Source organism: Tachysurus fulvidraco, chromosome 26 (assembly GCF_022655615.1).
Source record: "Tachysurus fulvidraco isolate hzauxx_2018 chromosome 26, HZAU_PFXX_2.0, whole genome shotgun sequence".
NCBI lineage: Eukaryota > Metazoa > Chordata > Actinopteri > Siluriformes > Bagridae > Tachysurus > Tachysurus fulvidraco.
The window spans coordinates 1,956,951-1,980,949 of NC_062543.1; the positions used below are offsets into that span (position 1 = coordinate 1,956,951).

The 23,999-nt window shown below is 37.7% G+C and overlaps 1 protein-coding gene across 2 annotated transcripts in view; it reads left to right on the forward strand.

Moving 5' to 3' along the window:
* The window catches only part of LOC113636578 (astrotactin-2-like), a 369,910-nt gene that overhangs the window by 238,311 nt on the left and 107,600 nt on the right, over nucleotides 1–23,999 (forward strand). For both annotated transcript variants that reach the window (XM_047809140.1, XM_047809141.1), the window contains one exon: nucleotides 6,489–6,639. In XM_047809140.1, coding sequence (XP_047665096.1) covers nucleotides 6,489–6,639 — 151 coding nt within the window. The remainder of the gene's footprint in view (nucleotides 1–6,488; nucleotides 6,640–23,999) is intronic.

Sequence of the window (23,999 nt, forward strand, 5' to 3'; positions counted from 1 at the left end):
AGAATCTTTTTCACTACCACTTTAATTACCACTTTACCCAAACTAATTAGTCAGTCTTTACACTATTAAGAAGAAGAATTCTTAAGAGGTTATTCGAGGTTATACGTACTGTAGAACCCCGGTGAAAAAACTATACCTTTCTCCAAAAAAAAAAGGGTCTATGTAGAACCCTTAGAGAGAAAAAAACCTTTTATATTAAAATGTTTCACCAATGAGGTCAGTGCCATTACTTTTGGGTGTTTTGGCTAAATGTAGAGATGAAAGTGTTGATTTTATTAGATTAGGGTTATTTATGTTGAAATAAATAAATTAATTAATTCATTCATTCATTCATTCATTCATTCATTTTCTACCACTTATCCGAACGTCTCGGGTCACGGGGAGCCTGTGCCTATCGCAGGCGTCATCGGGCATCGAGGCAGGATACACCCTGGACGGAGTGCCAACCCATCACAGGGCACACACACACTCTCATTCACTCACACACACACACACACACTACGGACAATTTTCCAGAGATGTCAATCAACCTACCATGCATGTCTTTGGCCCGGGGGAGGAAACCGGAGTACCCGGAGGAAACCCCCGAGGCACGGGGAGAACATGCAAACTCCACACACACAAGGCGGAGGCGGGAATCGAACCCCTGACCCTGGAGGTGTGAGGAGAACGTGCTAACCACAATGTTGAAATAAATGTATAATGTATTTAGATTAGCTGTATTTTGTGTCTATATTTGTATATAATTAAAATAATAATAATAAAAAATCTTTAAACGATTCTAAAAGAGAACCATGTAACACCATCAGGTTCCTTTCAGTGACACCTTCAAAACAAACCTGTATGAAGCAAGTGATGGAACCAGTTTGGGTTCTTTATATGAGCCACTAGAGTGTGTAACAGTGTAGATCTGTCCATCATGTTCCTTTAACCCACAGGGCCGGGTTTTTTTTATATTTACTACATTTTGCTTTACAGCTGTTTTCTACGGAACTCGATTAAGCCGTCTCGAGAAACAGAAAGAGGGAATTGTGGTGGAGCGATTAAAACGCTCTGGAGTGGCCGATATTATGAAACCGTGCGAAAGGAAAAAAAATGGCTTTCATTTGCCAGGAAACAGAGGCCTCGATTCAATCAGAGACGTTCCCTGGGACTTAGGAGGAAAATCTGATTTCACCTGACACACACATACACACACACACACACACACTCGCGCACACACCCGTCCCACCGCGAACGTTCTGCACAGCGACGAATTATTAGCTAAATGAATTTCCGAAAGAAGAATGTGTGTTGTGCACATGCTGTACCTTATTATCCTTTATAAAGCTGTAGCAAACAAGATCAGGAAGCGTGAAGTCGCACAGATCTTTAGTTGGATTAGCATATTCTTATTAGCGCTGTGTATTCATGTGTCATTGCACGCGTAATGAGTCGCCTGGTATCGCGCTTATCGGCCACCTGTAACCCGGGATGTCCGTCGATCCGGTTGTGCCGATGGTCAGTACGGACACAGTGCCAGCTTTCCTGCTGAGGGAAATCATGTTGTATTAGATTAACGTCTGGCTGGACAGCGTGGATGAAGAGGGATGCTTATAATTACCCATGAGGCAGTCGCACATCAGAAGTCACACCTGCTCAGAGAGAGAGAGAGCTGGCCAGGGATTTCTGCTTGGCACACACACACACACACACACACACATACACAGCACACACACTCACACACAAGCATTACACCATGAATCATCGACACTTCATCGATGCCTTATGTTTTTTTAATCATTTAGCAAAAAGTGTTCATATGCTGTTACTTACTTACTATGCTAATGTGCAATGTTTTATATGCACACACGTATCAAATATTAGTATTAGCTAATCCAGAATCGGGGACACGGTGGCTTAGTGGTTAGCACGTTTGCCTCACACCTCCAGGGTTGGGGGTTCGATTCCCACCTCCGCCTTGTGTGTGTGGAGTTTACATGTTCTCCCCGTGCCTCGGGGGTTTCCTCCGGGTACTCCGGTTTCCTCCCCCGGTCCAAAGACATGCATGGTAGGTTGATTGGCATCTCTGGGAAATTGTCCGTAGTATGAGAGTGTGTGTGCCCTGTGATGGGTTGGCACTCCGTCCAGGGTGTATCCTGCCTCGATGCCCGATGACGCCTGAGATAGGCACAGGCTCGCCGTGACCCGAGAAGTTCGGATAAGCGGTAGAAAATGAACGAATGAATAATCCAGAACACTTAATGAGGCATAAATTGGTGTATGACAGGTTTTAATAATCAGTAGTAACGTGAGAACTACAGTACACAAATGAGGGTGGAGTTTGAGTCCAATTGAGACGTGACTCAGTTTATTGTATAATTCTATTCTTGGATCTAAGACCAAGTTGGATAAACAATGAGGCACCATCACATTGTGCAAATAATTACGCAAATGTGGAATTACTAATGAACAGAATCGCACACTAAAGTTATAAAGATTTTTTAGACGTGCAACATCGAGTGCTATTCTATTCTTCGGTATCTATTTTCTAGCTCTGATTTCTATTTCTTTAGGTGCTCCTAAAGCTATATCTGGCAACCTCGGGAGGCCTGTCTTACACATCTCATTTACATAACCCGAATAAAGATGCAAAAACAAAACGTCCTAAATATTTTACATAACATTTTAACTTATGTTCTGGGCACACAGCATGCACTAGCATGTGTTATTGTTCTCGCTGATTGTAGAGAACGATTCGTCGTATGATTTTTTCACCAAAAGGTTCTAGCTGGCAGACGCAGACGCTAGCAAGCACCCCCGCTGTACTGGCTTGTACACACTAAGATGTTACACTGAGCTTTTATTATAAATCTCTCTACTTTCTGCATCGTTCCCGTGACATTTAGATACCTTTGTTCCGAGGCTTCCCTCTTATCCTCCTCTAGCCTGTCACTCTCGTTCTCACTTCATTGGTGTCGTCTGCTATAGCAGTCGGCGCCGATAGGATCAGAGGCGTCACATCCGCGTACTCCGATCGTGTGCAGTAAAAACACACCGCAACTGTTCGTACAAACGGCGGAAGGGACCCGATCATTTCCGGAATCGTAAAAAAGTACGCTCCTCTTTTAAAGTACGCTCCTTGTGATGGGACACACAGCATTTCTCTATTTCCTAGAAACATTGCCTACAGTCGTGTCGGAGTAGAGAAAGAAGTCGTAAGGAGCGAGATCTGATGATTACGGTGGATGAGAAGTGATAACCATGTCGTTTTTGTTCATCGAACCGTTACAGGGACCAGTTCTTGGAGCAGCACTTCTCCGGATGTTTTTCTTCTTTTTTTTGCCTCTTATCGACTGATCACTTCAGTTTAAAAGGGTGAACAAACTCTCTAGGAATAAGTCATTTAATGTCAAAAACCTTTCTCATCATTATTTTGACCTGACATGCTTTATATGGTTGTGGACATGTTGGTGCCTTCCACTGACTGGGCTTGGTTTCAGGGTCATGCCCAGTGTTGGGCAATAACGCGTTACTGTAACGCAGTTACTTTTAACAGTAACTAATACTCTAACGCATTACTTTTTAAACACAGTAACTCCATTAGCGTTACCATACGCTGCGTTTGTCTGTTACTTTTTTAAATGAATTCATTTAGGCCGAAGTGTAGCCTACAGACTGACCTGTTTAGAGCAGTGACGCATTGTAGGATCGGTGGATGCCGACCTGGAAACACGAAGATGCGGCACTGCTCCGTTTATTCGTGTATGTGCGGCGGTAACGGCGAGGCGAGGCGAGGGCAAGACGAGTCTCTCAAAGTGCAAATATGCTCATTATTTCACTTTAGTTGAGCATAAAGACAAAAAGCTTTTAGTCAAATGTAAGCTGTGTCTTTCTTGTTCGAAGGTCCGATCTACTGCGACAAACAGCAACTCCAGTCTGGAGGTAGAAACTACACACCTCAAAGAAGCTAGAAGCTAACCCGGTGTCGGTGGACACACTCGAACTGACTCAAGCCCCTCCAGGCAAACAACAGCGACTAGATTTTAACCGGACTGTTAGACAGGGACAGTGTTGTGTTTGTATAGACCATAACGCATAAAAGGGGCATTAATGGGAACAATAAAGAACGTTCTTTTAACAGTAACGCATTACTTGTTGGTGCAAGTAATCAACAAAGTAATTGATTTGCATTTGAATTTGAATGAAGTAACTTGGGGGCACGGTGGTTTAGTGGGTAGCACGTTCGCCTCACACCTCCAGGGTCGGGGTTCGATTCCCGCCTTCGCCTTGTGTGTGCGGAGTTTGCATGTTCTCCCCGTGCCTCGGGGGTTTCCTCCGGGTACTCCGGTTTCCTCCCCTGGTCCAAAGACATGCATGGTAGGTTAATTGGCATCTCTGGAAAATAGTGAGTGAATGAGAGTGTGTGTGTGCCCTGTGATGGGTTGGCACTTCGTCCATCCTGCCTTGATGCCCGATGACGCCTGAGATAGGCACAGGCTCCCCGTGACCCGAGGTAGCTCGGATAAAGCGGTAGAAAGTGAGTGAGAGTGAAGTAACTAGTAACTGGTAACTAGTTACTATTTCTTAGTAACTAGCACAACACTGGTCATACCCATACATCCGAGTCCTGACACCCTTTGTGAACTTTCCTCACACAACAACACGATTGAAGACTTGACGCATCTTGCCGAGTTCTTGCATTAAAATCTGACCTTCTTCTAATCCTTCGGTAGTACAAAGATGATATTGTAAACGTTGCCACTTCTTGAATATTCTCTACATTTTCCTATGTTTGAGAAGTCGAAGGATGGCCCGGTTGCGGTAAATCTTCGAGGGACATATTGACCTCGTAAGCAAATACGCTGGTATGCAAGTAAAAGGGTAAATATAATTTTTCCCCTTCTTTGTGAGGCAAGGAAACATAAGGCTGAGTACAACCGAAGGTCCTCGTCTGTATCTGCATGAATCGGTGAATCATTATTATTATAAGCCTGTTTCTAGTTGTTCAACTGAGTGGATCTGTTCTATGATGCTTGTATACAATTTCAAAGGTTCCCTCGAGGTCAGAATATACCGTGAATTAGCAACGACCGAGACGACCTCGGTCTAGAGAAAGCGATGTAACATCATTGTCTGAGATCTCTCGCCAAGTTTCTGTCCGTAAGCAGTATTTGGCATCTTTCCGCTTCATCGGTAATCACATTACCGCAGGGCTTTTCACATTACTTGGTCATTTCATTACAGTTGATGCTCCTCAGTTAGAAGTGCACAGACTTGCCTTCTGTTTGGTTTTGATATTGTTACTAAGCTGTTCTATTATTATTATTATTATTGTTTCTGACATTTTGGCATTTGTACCTGGACTTGTCTTGGGCTCTTGCTAAATACGGTCAGGGGTTTAACCTAAAGTTTCAAAAGATGTAATTCCTTACAAAATTAACATCTTGAATCAATCTCAGCTAGTCCTGGTCTGAGACCTTCCTTATAGCTCTAGTTCACGCACTGCCAAGCTGCCACTGTTGGGCCTTTGAGCAAGACCCTTAACCCTTCCCCTCCTCCAGGGGTGTTGTATCATGGCCGACCTTGATCTCTGAACCCAACTTCCAAAGTTGGCATCTGCGAAGAAAGAATTTTTTACTGTTCTGTAATGTACAGTATATGTGACAGGATAAAGGTTTATATTCTATTATAGCAGCAAAAGGGGAATAAATATGGAATGGCATATTCAACAAGCACAATATAGGGCTGATGGTCAGGGGTGCACATATTTTGCCTCCACCACCAAGCAGCGATAAAACTGGTTTATACCATAAGCTTGATTTTCTGTCACGGATGAAATTGCACGTCTTAAAAGAATCCTTCGGTCACGAGTTGAGGGATGAAAAAGCATAATCTGGCAACCGACGATGTTCCAAAGCATGCAAAGATGTCTGACAACAAACGTCTGGCAGGTTATTAAAATCTCCGAGTGTGAGCACCGCTATGATTCTTGTCTTAGAGCCACCAGTATGAGGATGGAACGAGATCATGGCAAACTCTCAGAGCAGCTACAGATGGCGCCGGTTAAACGTAAACGAATCTGTTAAAATGTGGGGTGAATATTTAAGGACATTTTGAAGAATTAAATTAATCTTCTGCTGCAAACAGCTCCAAACTCGTCATCACCTTTTAACGTGTCGTTTCCTGTAGTCGCTGTTATACCGAGGACTTGTCTAAAGACCTTTAACTACAGGTCTTTAGCTGATGTTTAAATATTTCTGTAATCACACTTTTGTAAAATTCAGAATTGAACGAGAAGTATCCATTATACAGTATTCTTCCTTTACCTTCACTCTTTCCTTCCGTTTTCCCCTTTCTTCAATTCTCTCTGCGGTGTTTGTACTTGCAGTAAATGTCACCATGTCCACAGCATGTCCTCCTGTTATTGCTGTTGACCTCATGATCTCATCTCGCTTTGTTGTTCCCTGAACGCTCCTAACTCTCGCTCGTTTTTGTTCCGTCTCCAGGGAAGAGGCCATGATGTCCACCCACTTTGAGACAGTAGACGATTTGCTGGCGTCGTTCGGCCCGGTGAGAGACTGCTCCAAGGACAACGGCGGCTGCAGGAAGAACTTCAAGTGTGTTTCTGACAGACGACTCGACTCCACAGGCTGCATGGTAACTCTCCGCTTTCAGTTTCCTGCATCTACTTCGCTCAGAATATTAAATGTCTTAAGTGAGTTTTAAAATTAACCAAATTAATAAAATTTGCGATGATGGACCTCCAAAAACACAACTCTTGATGCCTGATCCTTTCAGACCAGATGTGTGCACAGCTGGAAGTGGAAAAAGAAATTACGTTTTTTTTTAATGATGATTTCATTTTATTCGATTTCATCAGGTTACGGTTTCCCTTGCTGGCACAAAAATTATTAACCAGGATAATTATAAAGACTTTTATTTTACTTTTGCTTTATAGTGGCACATTTCTGTTTAGTCTTAATCATGTCAGATTGTTTGTTATTATTATTAGCAGTTGTAATTTATATGAATATTTCTAAATACAGGAAATACATGATCATTTTGATAATAATAATAATAATAATAATAATAATAATAATAATAATAATAATAATAATAATAATAATAATAATAATAACAGTTCCGCTTAGCTGAACCTTACATACAAAATATTTTTATTATTTATTTATTTATTTATTTATTTATTTATTTATTTAAAAAAAACCTTCAATTGTATTCCATTTTTAAATTTCAGAAGTTTAATAGATTTATTTTTATTTTATTTTATTTACATCCCATAAATATCAGGGTGTTTATTATTATTGTTATTATTATTATTATTATTATTATTATTATTATTATTATTATTATTATTAGTAGTAGTAGTAGTAGTAGTAGTAGTAGTAGTAGTATTGTTATTATTGCTATTATTATTATTATTATTATTATTATTATTATTATTATTAATATTAATAATAATAATAATAATAATAATAATAATAATAATAATAATAACAATAATAACAATAATAATAGTCATTATTATTGTTATTATTGTTATTATTATTATTATTATTATTATTATTATTATTATTATTATTATTATTATTATTATTATTATCTGTTCAACAAACCCTTTAATGCTACTAAACATCTGTGGCTAAACAACTGTGACCGTGTCTCAAAAATATATCCATCATAAGAAGAATGAATGATTAAAAATTATTTGCCTTTACCACGTAATCATTAAGGTGGAGTGATAATGATAAAGTTAAGGCTTTGTTATTATAAAGTAACAACATGAAACTTTTCTAATTAAAGGATTTGATGACTTTGCTGGTTATTTAAAGCAATCGCACTGGGCCACTTTCACCTCTGTACTGTTTTCTTTTTTCTTGTTAATCATATTCTGGAGGTGCAGCGGTTTTTTTTCCTCCCTAATCCTGTCAGGACTGGTCAGAGATCTAAAAGCAGTTGGCTGTAAGAAAATAATTCACTTTGCACTTTTTTCAGGACTTCTCGCAGACTTTCGAGTGCCACTTCTAATGGGTTCAAGGGCACGCTCGCTGGAAGTGTACTGAAGGTTAAACCATTTAGTTTAGTTATATTTATATATAGGATAAGCTGGAAAGGAGAGAGTTTATTGGAAAATGATAAGCTAAAGTGATGTCATGACCTGGCGGGTAGTTGAGGGAAAGAGGTTTATTTTATATATATTTATTTCTTTATTTATTTGAAGAAAGTGAAGAAAGAGCATTATGTTGGCATGGTAAAGTATTAAAAGAGTAGATTATAATAAAGTCAAGGTTTTAGCTGTTTTTGTAAAACAAATTGGAAATTGGGTGTTATTATTATTATTATTATTATTATTATTATTATTATTATTATTATTATTATTATTATTATTATTATTATTATTATTATTATTATTGCTATTATTATTATTATTATTATTATTATTATTATTATTATTATTATTATTATTATTATTATTATTATTATTATTGCTATTATTATTATTATTATTATTATTATTATTGCTATTATTATTATTATTATTATTATTATTATTATTATTATTGCTATTATTATTATTTTGTTAGAATTGAAAAAAGAAAAGGGGTGCACGGTGGCTTAATGGTTAGCACGTTCGCCTCACACCTCCAGGGTTGGGGGTTCGATTCCCACCTCCGCCTTGTGTGTGTGGAGTTTGCATGTTCTCCCCGTGCCTCGGGGGTTTCCTCCGGGTACTCTGGTTTCCTCCCCCGGTCCAAAGACATGCATGGTAGGTTGATTGGCATCTCTGGAAAATTGTCCGTAGTGTGTGAGTGAATGAGTGTGTGCGTGTGCCCTGTGATGGGTTGGCACTCCGTCCAGGGTGTATCCTGCCTCGATGCCCGATGACGCATGAGATAGGCACAGGCTCCCCGTGACCCGAGAAGTTCGGATAAGCGGTAGAAAATGAGCGAATGAATGAATGAATGAATGAATGAATGAATGAATGAATGAATGAATGAATGAAAAAAGAAAAGAGCTATTGCATCATCTCTCACTACAATTTCATTCCATTATTACTCCTTTTGCATTTGTACAATGTAAAAAATAAATAAATAATGAAAATTTTTGGAAAGAAGAAGGAAATAAAGAACAAAATATTTATATAGAGTGTTTATGGAATTATAATTATACACGTACAGTACTATATATATAGATATAGATAATCTAGATCTGAAAGAAATCGATCAGAATCAATCTAACGACAAGATTGTTAGTGATAAAGAAACAAATAAATAAATAAGTGCCTCGATGCCCAAAGACGCCTGAGATAGGCACAGGCTCCCCATGACCCGAGGTTGTTCGGATAAGCGGTATGAGTAAATAAATAAGTTTATATATACACTAGTATTGTTACAGGTCAAAAAAGTACTTTATAATACAAAGAATTCTGAATTTGTCATTCTGAATTTCCCCCCACACACACATCGTGCTGTAAAGGTGAAGGATGTAAACAAACCTGCAATATTAGTTCTGTCCATTTTATTATTGAGTATGATATAATCCACCAAAAAATCCAAATAATTGACCCCAGTCTATTCTTCAGTCCAGTTCTTTAGCGTGAATTGTCTGTCGTTCCCCCTGTTATCACTCTCTCTGACCAGCTCACAGCTGCCAAAACATAGGCCAAGCTGGTAAGAGCTGGTCGAGCAGCATGACCAAAACATTTGTGCCAAGCTACAGCTGGTGGACCAGATGGTATTGGATGATCTCCATTCTGAAGCTGGTTTACCACTACGGACGACTCGGCCTGTCGTTTGGTGTCTGGAGGTTCACGTCTTCTCTTCATACCTGCATTTAACTCGGATTCATCAGCAAATAAAAAAAAAAAAAAGGTTTAAATAGTCATTTAAATTACTGTACAGACAACGTCCATGACAGACTAATGCCTTGTTTAATAATTTCAGCAGGAAATAACCAATTTGCCAAAGATTATTGGGTGTAGTTTCTTATCCGTTTATAACTGCACCGCTTAAATGAAACCACGAAGTGTAAACTTCTCGATATCAGACCTTTACCAGGACACTGGAGACTCCTTCCATAAATGCTAAACAAACATTTCCTCCAAAATAAATTTACTATATCAATGATTTTATTTATTTATTTATTTATCTATCTATCTATCTATCTATCTATCTATCTATCTATCTATCTATCTATCTATCTATCTATCTATCTATTTATTTATTTAATTATTACTCACCTTCTGACCAATCAGATTTGAAGATTCTACACTTTTTTTTAACAGCGGTTTATATTCACACCAATCTTCATATTCAAATATATATTTTTAATATTTAAGAAAATATATATATATATACTGTATTAAAATATATATATATATATTCATCTAAACAGTGGCACAAAAGACCAGGACGTCACGAAGCGTAAAGCTTGATGTAAACCTTCTCAGCATTAACCTTGATGACTTTAAAAAAAAAAAAAAAAAAAAAAAAGCATTTTCACAAAGTGCATCGGTCCTACAGTATCAGTAATCCTGTCGATTCTGCACACAGCTCTAAAAGGCTTTAGCTCCTGCTTTAAATATGGAGCTGTGTGAAAAGTATATGCTTTAAACTTTCTCGAGGAAGTTCCTCCTACACGGAAGCCTGTTACTGCTACTTCAATTCAAAACGATGAGAAAACGATTCAGAATTATGAGATAAAAAAATCCTAAACATAAGTCATCATTTCATTTTAAATCATGTGATTATGAGATAAATCATAACTTTAAGATACTATTGTTGGAGCCTGGGACGTCACAGTCCTTATATAAAACACTATCTCATAATTATGGCACGGTATCTTAAAATTATTAAGTATATTAAAAGTATGATTTAGTATCTTTAAGTTTAACTTATGATTATGAAAATCTCATAATCCGTTCTTGGTGTCTCATAAGTTTGTGAGTATCTTGTAATTCTGACTTAGTATCTCATAATTATGAGACTTTGTATCTAAATTTAAAATGTCTTTTAAAATGTAAATGAAATGAAATGATTATTTATATAATTTATACTATGACAGTGTTTCATAATTCTGACTTAGTGTCTTGCTTTTCTAATCATTTAATATCTCAAACGTATGACTTCTTACCTCATACATATGAAATAGCATCTCATAATTATCTCTTAGCATCTTAAAATATTGACTTACAATCACAAAATTGCAATTTAACATCTTATAATATCTCATCATTCTGAATTATGAGATATTATTCTGAAAATTAAAATGTCATAGTATTGTGAATAAACGTCACATAATTATCGCTTAATGTCTCATGATTATCACTATCTCATTTGATCTCATTATGGCAATTTGATGTCTCATATTTATGACTTAGTATCTCATACTTGACTTAATATCATAAAAACTGAAAAATTATGACCTGATATGACTTTTTCCTCATACATATGAGTTAGTTTCTCATAATTACTGTATGTCTTGGTATCTCGATACTCGTGTACTATCTCATATTTACGGCTTAGTGTCTCCTGATAGTTATGAGCCAATACAAAAGTTATTAGCAGTAACACAAATGAGCTTCTATACTTTTGAGTCGAGTGGTTTATATATTTGTTTATATTTTTAGACGGTCAACAATGTTCCTTTTGCTCGTTGTTAAAAAGCGAAAGGTTTTATTACAGTCAGAAAGATTGATCAGCGCTGGGAAAAATACTAAACAATGCAAATCAGTTAATTAAAAAGCAGATTTGTAAATTAGAGGATTTAGCCCCGTCATTACGTTCATTTGCGGCGGTAATCATAGAGAAGGATTTAACAGCGTCACAATGTGATGGCAACAGCAGATTGCAGTGAAGGCGTCGTTAGCTTCTTAATGTCGCGATCGTGGCAGGTGGGCTAGCGCAGCTCTGATATGTTTTTAATGGACTTGTTTTCATTTGCCATGCTGCACTTCTTACATTTAAATCAGACCCTTAATTGCAGGTCTATTAGTAAACAAATTGGTTGTGGTGAACTTTAGCCTTCCTGATTTCACTTGGCCTTGTTGTGAAGAGCATGCAAATAATCTCCAAGGTGAAAACAAGCTTTGGGGGAACTTTTTTTAGCTATATTATTATTATTATTATTATTATTATTATTATTAGTAGTAGTAGTAGTAGTAGTAGTAGTAGTAGTAGTAGTAAGAGTATTATTATTATTATTATTATTATTATTATTATTATTATTATTATTATTATTATTATTATTTATGTATTTATTTATGTTATTTTGTTAATTATTTATCATTATTTATTAATTAATTTAGTAGTAGTAGTAGTAGTAGTAGTAGTAGTAGTAGTAGTAGTAGTAGTAAAAGTATTATTATTACTATTATTATTTATTTGTCTGTTTGTCTGTTTGTCTGTTTATTTATTTATTTATTTATTTATTTATTTATTTATTTATTTATTTATTTATTTATTTTGTTAATTGTTTATCACTATTTATTTATTTATTTAATTATTTAATTTTATTATTATTATTATTATTATTATTATTATTATTATTATTATTATTATTATTATTATTATATTCCGGTTGCTGTTCACAAACAGTGAGCATTAGTCATATATAAGAACAACAGGAGGTTTATTCCTTGGGGGCAAAATTCAATTACACTGAGCTATGATGATAAATGTTTCATATTTTATTGGTAAACATATTTTAATAGCAAATATACAGTATCTGTGATTTTTTTTTTCATTCAAGTCTCCATAAACTTCACCATGGAAACTAAAGCGAGAATTCACCTTTAATCTGATTTTAAAGAGCATTACAGTATCTTCGTATTTGCCGCACAGTACAAACATCCCACGTTGTTACAATAAAACAAACTGTAACTCGTTTACATCTTTAGAGTAAATCTCATGCTACAAATCTCGGATAGACAGAAAAAAAACGGATCCGCATTTTTATCTCGGATGGAAAACGATGCTAATAACAGACTCCTCCAAACACCATCAAGAGACCTGAAGGCAAAATTGGAGTCAGTTTATATTTATTTCGAGTGTATTGGCCTCGGTGGAGTGTTTAACTCTTCACAGCCGAGTGTCAGGGTTCAGCTTTGGAAAGCTTGAAGGACTCATTAGGTCCATGCTGATGATGGGATTTGACCTTTCTGGGATGGAAATCGTTTTGTAATATATTATTTTTTCTCCTCTACAACAAATGGAGTTATTGCTCACTGTATTTTTTTTTCTCACTGTGTCCTGAATAGCTGTAGTTTCTCTGGTATTATTAAGATCATGTCAGACTTACAGAAAGAGTCAAACACACAAGTTGGGAGTTAACCTGATTAATCATGTTACACAAGTTCAGGGCGTTGTGAACGATTATTTTCTCATTTGTTTCAGTGTAAAAACTCAAACACGGGCAATATTTCAGTTTGTCAAGTGTTTCCGTGGAACTTAGCGAGAATTAAATGCATAAATCAAGTATAAGACAAAAAAAAAATCTCTAATGCCTCTTTTCCACCGGAAAGAACCGGGTGCTGGTTCAGAGCTAGCGCTGGTGCTGGTTCAAAGTTGGTTCCACTTGAGAACCTTCTAAGAACCGGTTTGCCTTTCCACCAGCTAGAGAGCCATCACAGCGCCGAGTGTGACGTCACTGTATACGTGTCACGTGTCCCAGCAACTTTAGCGCAGCAGCGACAAACACAACAACAATGGTGGATGTTGCTTTACTGTTAATGCTCATGGCTTTGTGAACCTACATCGGCATCCAAACGCGGCGAATAAAACGTGTACGTGTCGTGTATTATCAAATAAAACGTGTACGTGTATTATCAAATGCGCTAACAGTAGCCCCGCCCGCGGCCCCTGACGTAAGCGGTTCTTAAGTCTAGGCGCTTTGGTGGTCGAAACAGAAAGAACCAGTTCTAAATTAGGCTCTGGCTCCGAGCCAGCACTCGAACTGCCTCGGTGGAAAAGGGGCATAAGCGCTTGAAAGCTACAAGAACCATAAGAAGCTAATTACTGTACGTTTGTAGTCTGATGAAGTCGGATGACGGTTCGGTCCGTCCGTTATTTTGGACTTTGAACGAATAAACAGTGCAATTTAATAAAGATAATAAAGTATTATTCTTGGGAAATTACTGTGGAGGTTAAAAGGTGTTATTTAGTTTCATGGAAAAGTTCTTGGTTTGTTTTAGTGCTCCAAAAACTTTGTAGCTTTGTGAACTAAGTTATTCAGCCATGAAGCTAAGCATTGGGCCGAACTGCAAACTTGCTAATTGTCCTTAAATTACGTTTCTTCCAAGCTACTTTGTAAGCCGAGTCTTTTAAATGAAGCGTATCTCCTGGCATTTAGTCCAGCTCGGGGTTTACTGCAATATTTAACACCGCTTTCCCGAGTTCATCCGAAGGCTCTATTAAAGATGGCCGGCCGTTTTCGAGTCAGAATTGCTAATCGATACGAATCTTGGCCTTTCAAGCCACAACGAGCGTGCCATTGGTATTGACGTTCTGAAATAACAAGTCAATTTGTTCAAAGGTTAGATCGGCCGTTCCGTCCGCGGCTGCACACGGCGGAAGCTGGATTTCCTCCCACTCGCTCTGGAGAGTCTGCGCTCTCACTCCGGTTGGGCTTGGCACATACACAAATAACTCAAACATGCAAGCGCTCACGCTAATTATAAAGCTAATGCTAATGCTCTGAGACTGGCTGGTGAGATCGGTTTAGAGTTCAGTTAGAGTTCAACAGAAAGGAGAAGAAACAACACAACACAAAACAACACAACACAAAACAACACAACACAAAACAACACAACACAAAACAACACAATACAGGAATATAAAAGTTTCATCGATATCTTTAGCCGTGTACACATGAAGCATGTAGCAAAAAGACGAGAGGAAATGAAAAAGATGGATCAAGTAGAAGAGAAGAGATGAGAAGAGAAGAGAAGAGAAGAGAAGAGAAGAGAAGAGAAGAGAAGAGAAGAGAAGAGTGAGAAAATAAAATAAAAAAAAATGCCAGAAAAATAGTAAAAGGAAAGTGCATAAGAGAAGAAAAGAAAATATATATATTCTCACATGAAAGGAGGAGAGAAAAGTATACAGTAAGAGAAGAGAATAATTCAATATAATTAGAGAGAGAGAGAGAGAGAGAGAGAGAGAGAGAGAGAGAGGAATCGTGTGGGGGGAAAAACTTATTCACTCATTGAACTCAATGCTTTTGTTGTTTATGCGAGTCTCATCAATGCCTAAACTCCTCCACCTTCACTCGACCTCAAACACCAACCACTAGGTGCTTTAACCTGTGTTAACGCGTTTGTGTGTGTGTGTGTGTGTGTGTGTGTGTGTGTGTGTGTGTGTGTGTGTGTGTGTGTGTGTGTGTGTGTGTGTGTTTGTGTGTGTGTGTTTGTGTGTGTGTGTGTGTTTGTGTGTGTGTTTGTGTGTGTTTGTGTGTGTGTTTGTGTGTGTTTGTGTGTGTGTGTGTTTGTGTGTGTGTGTTTGTGTGTGTGTGTGTGTGTGTGTGTGTGTGTGTGTGTGTGTGTGTGTGTGTGTGTGTGTGTGTGTGTGTTTGTCTAACAGGGTTGTATAATTAATTCCTCTGTTGCTTTGGGAGAACAGAGTAAGTGCTTGTGTTCTGAGCTGTGATATAACCCTGATGTGAACATGGAGCTCTGAGAGGATTTATTACTCATCAACTCCTTCACAATGATAATTATTCATTTCATTTACTTACTGATTTGTTCCTAAAAATCAATCTGAATTTTACCAGCTAACAAAAAACTATGTGTTACTTTATCAATTCCTGTTTGGTGACGAATGAATAATGAAATCATTTAAGACTTGGAGTGATTTTAACTCAAACTGTTCGGCTTTAAACGTTTATTTTTTGCACATCCGTCATCTGCATTTCCTCGGCGTGACCGAGGCGAGGCCTGAGCGAACTCCTGAAGCTGTGCTGACGGCTTCCTCCTGCGCTGTTAGCGTCCACAGCGAGACGGAGAAAAGGACGGTGGTTACAAAGACTTCTGAAGGACGTATGGAGAAGAAAGAGAGAGAGAGAGAGAGAGAGAGAGAGAGAGAGAGAGAGAGAGAGAGAGAGAGGGAGAGAGAGAGTGTGAGAGAGAGAGAGAGAGAACAAAAGCATGAGGACAAACAAGAAAATAAAGAAAGATTGGGAGAGGAAAAGTTTGAGTCTGAAGATAATAAGGATAGATAAGGAGATGTGGGCGTGTCTTTGAAGGCTAAAGGAGGAGATGTAGGTGTGTCTTTGGATGCTAGAGGAGGAGATGTGGGCGTGTCTTTGAAGGCTAAAGGAGGAGATGTAGGTGTGTCTTTGGATGCTAGAGGAGGAGATGTGGGCGTGTCTTTGAAGGCTAAAGGAGGAGATGTGGGCGTGTCTTTGGAGGCTAGAGGAGGAGATGTGGGCGTGTTTTTGTTGGCTAGAGGAGGAGATGTGGGTGTGTTTTTGTAGGCTAGAGGAGGAGATGTGGGTGTGTCTTTGTTGGCTAGAGAAGGAGATGTGGGCGTGTTTTTGTAGGCTAGAGGAGGAGATGTAGGTGTGTCTTTGAAGGCTAGAGGAGAAGATGTGGGCGTGTCTTTGTAGGCTAGAGGAGGAGATGTGGGTGTGTCTTTGTAGGCTGGAGGAGAAGATGTGGGCGTGTCTTTGTAGGCTAGAGGAGGAGATGTGGGTGTGTCTTTGGAGGCTAGAGGAGGATATGTGGGTGTGTCTTTGGAGGCTAGAGGAGGAGATGTGGGTGTGTCTTTGTAGGCTGGAGGAGAAGATGTGGGCGTGTCTTTGGAGGCTAGAGGAGGATATGTGGGTGTGTCTTTGGAGGCTAGAGGAGGAGATGTAGGCATGAATGAGCTGTTACTATGGGAACAGTAACCTATCAGAGTGACTGCACTAATGTATAAAACCCTGTGATTTGCTGCTGCTCTAATGTCACTGCTACTGTTACTGAAAATGAATCAACAACCTCCGACCAATCAGAGTCCAGAATCCTCTGAGGCCTTTTAAAGAGCTTGGGTTCAACGTTATTGTGTGTCCGTCTTTATTGTGTGTTTGTGAGTAAATAAAGAGAAGCGGTCGTCTTTTGAGACGTCACATGAAGCTTTATGTGTTGAAATGTCCCCGATGTTGACAAAGGCTAAAGTGACCTTTAAATCATACACAGACATCAGAGCGTGAGGCACAGTCACTGTTTTAAAAGGACACACACACACACACACACACACACACACACACACACACACACACACACACACACACACACACACACGGTTTATTTTGTGTACGAAATACAATTACAAAATATTATCAAAAAACATTTTAATTAATAGGTGCATGTTGAACCCCATAAACAAACAAACAAACAAACAAACAAACAAACAAACAAACAAATAAACAAACAAACAAACAAACAAACAAACAAACAAATAAATAAATAAATAAATAAATAAATAAATAAATAAATAAATAAATAAATAAATAAATAAATAAATGTTATTCAGTTCTTAACATTACCTTAAGATCTTATGACCTAATGATCTTCTAATGAAACTAATTATACATTTATTTACTTTGTAATCTGTAATTAGAGAAACTATTTATTTATTCATTCATTCATTCATTCATTCATTCATTTATTCATTCATTTATTTATTTATTATGTTACATAAGTTTGGATAAGTGGTAGAAAATGAATGAATGAATGAATGAATGAATGAATGATTATTATTATTATTATTATTATTATTATTATTATTATTATTATTATTATTATTATTATTATTATTATTATTATTATTCCACAATCATGGAGTGCTATTAAGATTCTAAAATCACTGAAGTAGTTAATTATTGAAGGGTTTTACACCCAATATAAAGGTTCCCTTTCAGGACAATCAGAGAATCATTAAGATTCTAGATTTCACTTTGACTGGATTATTCTTCTGATTTAAAAAAAACCCTTTAGCCTTAAGTCTAGTTTAACCTTTAGGTATCTCGGATCTGGAAAACTTTAACGGTTTCGTGTTGAACTCAACCCAGTGGTAATGCTTCAGGGGAAAAAAAATCTTTTAGGAATTAAAATGATGAGAGAATTTGCTTTTCTTTTCTTCTCCTTTTAAGCTTTTTTCTGTACTATTCTCATCATTTTCATATTGAGAGTAACACACGACACACAACACACACTTAAACACCACAGAGGAACTACACGAGTGTGATATGAGTTACGTTACAGCTGAGCTAGCGATCTGACTAGCGATATGCTGATCTTCTCTGCATAGCTCTGGTGTCTGTAGGCAGTTTCCTCCACGCCGGCTGTATATCTGGCAGCGCGTTCCTGTTCCTGCTTGACGTTTATGTCGCATTGATTTCACACCGTGATTGCATCTGCATGAAGCGCATTCCTAGCTGCCGATAAAGAGACACGATTCTGTCTGCATCCAGGAGCGTTCGTAAGCACTTTTAATCCCAGAGCATTGCAAATGTCAAGAGGGAAAGTTAATTAGATCAGAATATCACCCGCTGTAGATGCTGGGAGTCACAAGGTTTATAAAAGTATATTGGATTAGAAATAGTTTATTTGAATATGTTGTTTGCCATTTTATAGACTGTAGTACCATTAAAATGTTGGATGATGATAATAATAATAATAATAATAATAATAATAATAATAATAATAATAATAATAATAATAATAACTATTATTATTATTATTATTATTATTATTATTATTATTATTATTATTATTATTATTATTATATTATTATTATTATTATTATTATTATTATTATTATTATTATTATTATAAGTAGTAGTAGTAGTAGTATTGTTATTATATAATTATTATTTAATTATTAATAAAAATGTATTATTACCGTTGTTGTTATTATTATTAGTAGTAGTAGTAGTATTAGTAGTAGTATTAAATTATTAATTACATTTATTATTATTATTGTTATTATTATTATTATTATTATTAGTAGTAGTAGTAGTAGTAGTAGTAGTAGTAGTAATAGTAAATTATTATTATTATTATTATTATTATTATTAATTTTATTGATTTTGATTATTATTATTATTTTTTTATTCTCTTTTCATCCTAATGTGCAGTCCAGATCCTCTGATTCTAAAACTCTTCGGATTCTCAGTTATTACCCTCAGCTTGACATAAGGAACAAGTAAAGAGCCTTTAAAGCATTAAAGCTTCTTTGCCAAGTTTGACGTCTTCGTTTTCTCAGAGTTCCACACAGATACTTTTTTTATTTTTTTAGAATAAAGTTTCTAGTCTTTTTCAAGGTTCTGCGTAGAACCTGACATCTGAAGTATACATTCACAAGTCTATACTCATTTCTATTAATCATATTAATCATGAAATATATATTCTAGAAGTAGGGTAAAAGAGAAAAGAGCTGCATTTTTAATCTGGATTTTCTTTACGGGAAACATCTGTATGCTTTACACATGCATCTCTCTAAAGATCATTTGCATACACATATGAATATGCAAATGAGTTACCCCAACACACTCACTTCACATTAGCGCTGTGATATATTCTCTATACGCTGCGCTATTTCACTACAAACCAACAGCAGAAAATCAACCGTAATGATCCGAGCACCGTGTGATGATGTAAGTGAACCAGATCTGGTGCTCTGTTTCTACACTAAAGCATCCTGGGAGTTTTTTCCTGCGCCTCTTGGTAGCTAATTATAATATGTTCAAATTTCTTTCTTTCTTGGTTAAATGAGCGGATCGGGGGTGTAACGTACCAGAGGGAGGTCCAGTTAGGAATACACACGTCTATAGATATGGAAAAGTTCTAGTTACGTACAAGGATGGAATGGTGATGAGTTACGTAAAGTATAATGAGGAAAAAAAGATAATTACACATATTAACTATGTGTGATATCAAACTTTAGGTAAACACAATCCTGGGTCGATGTACCGAGAGGTTTCACACTGCTCCTACTGAATCCTGGGCCTTTTGGGATCTGACTTTCTTCTCATTTGCATATTTGCACATCGACGTTAATGATCGGACAAACCCAGCATGCGATCGCTTCAAATAACATGTCGTTTGACGTCAGCGTGGAAAAGTAAATCCTCCTCAGACACTCAGAGGTGCCGACTGACGTGTTATCGTTAACCATCGAACTTCATTTTTTACATTTTTTTCATCGAATGCTGCAACGAACTCACACAAGTCACAGTGTGTCTATTGAGGTACAGTACAAAGCATGTGATATGAGGTTTTCCGATCGGGTGTCTGTTGCTTAGCGACTAGCTGTAACATGGTTAAACCTTAATGTTTCACACTGTAGGCTGTAACTCTGGGGGGAAAAGCTGTGCTTCATAACGGCGCGTTCGGAACAAGACGTGTGAAACGTTCCTCCGACCAAAGTTAAAAGAAAGGGCTAGAGATCAGTCTGAAAAACTAGTAGCACCGGAAAAACCGCCAACAACCGTGTGTGTGTGGGTTTTTTGTTACACATCTCCAACTTTCGATTTCCGCCTCTTTAAGAGTTTAATAACGCAGCATTACTGGATGTGGATAACAAAATCTTCTCTCCTTTATTATGAGGAAAGCAGCGAGACAGTGGAGGGAAAATAGCAAGGTTTCATCTCAGCCGAATCATTCGAGCTAATTCTTTGTCTTTAATTGATTTTTAAGAGACTTGACAGAGAAATGAAGGGTAGCATAGATAGAGTCAGTGTAGTGAAGAGCTAATAAACAGTTTACATAAGAGTAGGATTAAATAACCAGAGTCATGAGTCATCCTGAGGGAGAAGAGAGAAACTTAATAAAATCTCCTTTGTTATGAGTTTGAGATTTTTTGAAATAGTGAAGGAGGATTTGAAATAATAACCTTTTAAATGTCTGCTTTGATTAAAGAATTAATATTCGGAGGTGGAATCTCGGGGAGTGGGATGAAAGGTAACCATGACAACCGAAGGGAAAAAAAAAAAATCGAAAGATGGCCACCACACCGAATCCCGGTGTTTAGCTACGATCGATAAATCAGTGAAGAACTACAAAGCAGAACGATTAAGAGCCCTAAATGCTTTAGTTTATTAGACTCATTGATGAAAAATGAAATACGAGACACCAAAGACGCTCGATCTAATCAGCTACTGAAAACCTAGGGTCTTAAGTTAGAAAATAAAATACTTATATAAGCTAGAAGAATGTTTGCCTGTTGGAAGATTTCAATTTTTACTATTGGAGAAACTTTTATTAAGGAACCTATAAAGAACCATTTATGTGGTAAGAAGGTGTGGATTAAATTTCGTTCAAATGACAGATTATTGCTCAGTAAGTTCTACTGAATATCTCAAACCTGTCAGGAGCTTCCTTTAGACAGCCTTTTGTTGAATTCATGTCTAATATAATCAGTATTTTTGTGCAAATGTATATTGTGTGTGTGTGCGTGTGTGCGTGCGTGCGTGTGTGTATTTGTGTGTTTGTGTGTATGTGTGTGTCTGTGTGTGTGCGTATGTGTGTGTGTGTGTGCGTGTGTGCGTGCGTGCGTGTATTTGTGTGTGTTTGTGTGTTTGTGTGTATGTGTGTGTCTGTGTGTGTATGTGTGTGTGTATGTGTGTGTATGTGCGTGTGTGCGTGTGTGTGTGTGTGTGTGTGTGTGTGTGTGTTTGTGTGTATGTGTGTGTTTGTGTGTATGTGTGTGTCTGTGTGTGTGCGTGTGTCTGTGTGTGTGTATGTGTGTGTATGTGCGTATGTGCGTGTGTGTGTGTGTTTGTGTGTATGTGTGTGTCTGTGTGTGTGCGTGTGTCTGTGTGTGTGTATGTGTGTGTGTATGTGTGTATGTATGTGTGTGTGTATGTGCATGTGTGCGTGTGTGTGTGTGTGTGTTTGTGTGTTTGTGTATGTGTGTGTTTGTGTGTATGTGTGTGTGTGTGTGTGTGTGTGCGTGTGTGTGTGTGTATATGTGTGTGCGTGTGTGTGTGTATGTGTGCGCGTGTGTGTGTTTGTGTGTATGTGTGTGTGTGTGTGTGTGTGTGTGTGTGTTTGTGTGTATGTGTGTGTGTGTGTGTGTGTGTGCGCATGTGTGCGCGTGTGTGCGTGTGTGTTTGTGTGTTTGTGTGTTTGTGTGTGTGTGTGTGTGTGTGTGTGTGTGTGTGTGTGTGTGTGTGTGTGTGTGTGTGTGTGTGTGTGTGTGTGTGCGTGTACATTCTTTTTCCATTAGTAATTAGTGATTCATTGTCATCATGTTGTTAAACGCTGCTTTGTGGTTCAGCAATTTTAGATTTTTCCTTGAGTGAAATTCTTTTCTTTTCAGTACCCAAAGCTATCTGAGTGCTCTGTGCTTCCTAAGAGTTTCTCAAGGGTTACTGTATATGTACTGAAACTCTATAGTGCAGCGCTCGATATAGACCAGCGAGATCCAATCCCATCCGGTAGACTCGACATGATCCGGAGCTACACCTGACTCCACCTGTTTAATCAGTTACTCTTAGCTTTCAGTACATTAAGTGTAGATTGGAATGAAATCCAGCTCCCACTCCATTTTTCAGCGGATAAGATCGGACTCTCCTGACGAACCGTAGGATCTCCCGAAGCTCCGACCCGGGTACCTTTAAGGGCTCTACATTTTGTACGAGCGTACATTATTTATTTACGTACAGTAGTCATCCATTACTAGACATTAGCGTCTGCGGAAAACTAAAGTGTAGACAGAGTACTTTATTAATCCCCAAGAGGGAAAAGAACCGCAGAGTTTAATCTGATCTTAAAACATGTACATATAAAAAAACAAAACAAACGATTGATGACAGAAAGTGTAAATAGTGTTTAAACTTAGTTAGTAGTGAGTGCAGGGGGTTTCGTTAGTGGTTGAAAGTTTAGCAGAATTTGTAACTGTATAAACTTTTTTACTAGCAGAAAATGAAATAAATAATAATAATAATAATAATAATAATAATAATAATAATAATAATAATAATAATAATAATAATAATAATAATAATAATGTGTAACATGGGGGGCACGGTGGCTTAGTGGTTAGCACGTTCGCCTCACACCTCCAGGGTTGGGGGTTCGATTCCCACCTCCGCCTCGTGTGTGTGCAGTTTGCATGTTCTCCCTGTGCCTCAGGGGTTTCCTCCGGGTACTCCGGTTTCCTTCCCCGGTCCAAAGACATGCATGGTAGGTTGATTGGTATCTCTGGAAAATTGTCCGTAGTGTGTGAGTGAATGAGAGTGTGTGTGTGCCCTGTGATGGGTTGGCACTCCGTCCAGGGTGTATCCTGCCTCGATGCCCGATGACGCCTGAGATGAGGCTTGCCGTGACCTGAGAAGTTCGGATAAGCGGTAGAAAATGAGTGAGTGAGAGTGAAAGAAATTGATGTTTTAAAATCCCCAGGTTTTCTTTTAAAATTGTTGGAAAATTTTCTGTTAATCAGCATTTATCTGGTCAAGAGAACTGACACGGAGAACATCCGATACGAATCTCAGTCCATCACCGAGGTCAAACGCACCCCGAAGTCACGACTGTTTCTAACACTCGAGCTTCCGATTCTTTCCCTTTTCTAAATAAGACGCTTTCTCATGCTGCCCCGAAGTCGTACCTTTCCAACCTGACCTTCATCTTCTGCTTAAAAAGAAAAAAAAAAAAACAGGCTCGTTTTCTAGGAAGCTTGTTAATCGTGTGGCATCTGATTAAAAAAGCTGGAGGTGAACCGTGTATCTAATGGATCAGAGCACGAAGGCGGACTGAAGCCCTGAAGCCTCTTTTACACCCTTCCTTCTGTACTCATAAAATCCTCAGATCATTACATCAAGTTCATCTTTCCGGATATTAAAACAAACACGATTGGAAGTCTGATTGAGTCGTGAAACATTTACGAAGGTTTATTAAGTTTTATGAAAGCTCGTCATTCGGCGAAGTGTCTAGTAACGATAAAAAAAAAAAAAAAAAGAAACTGTACTTTTGACATGTTTTAGTTTTCAGATGTGCATTGGTTCCAAGGGCACAAATCCAG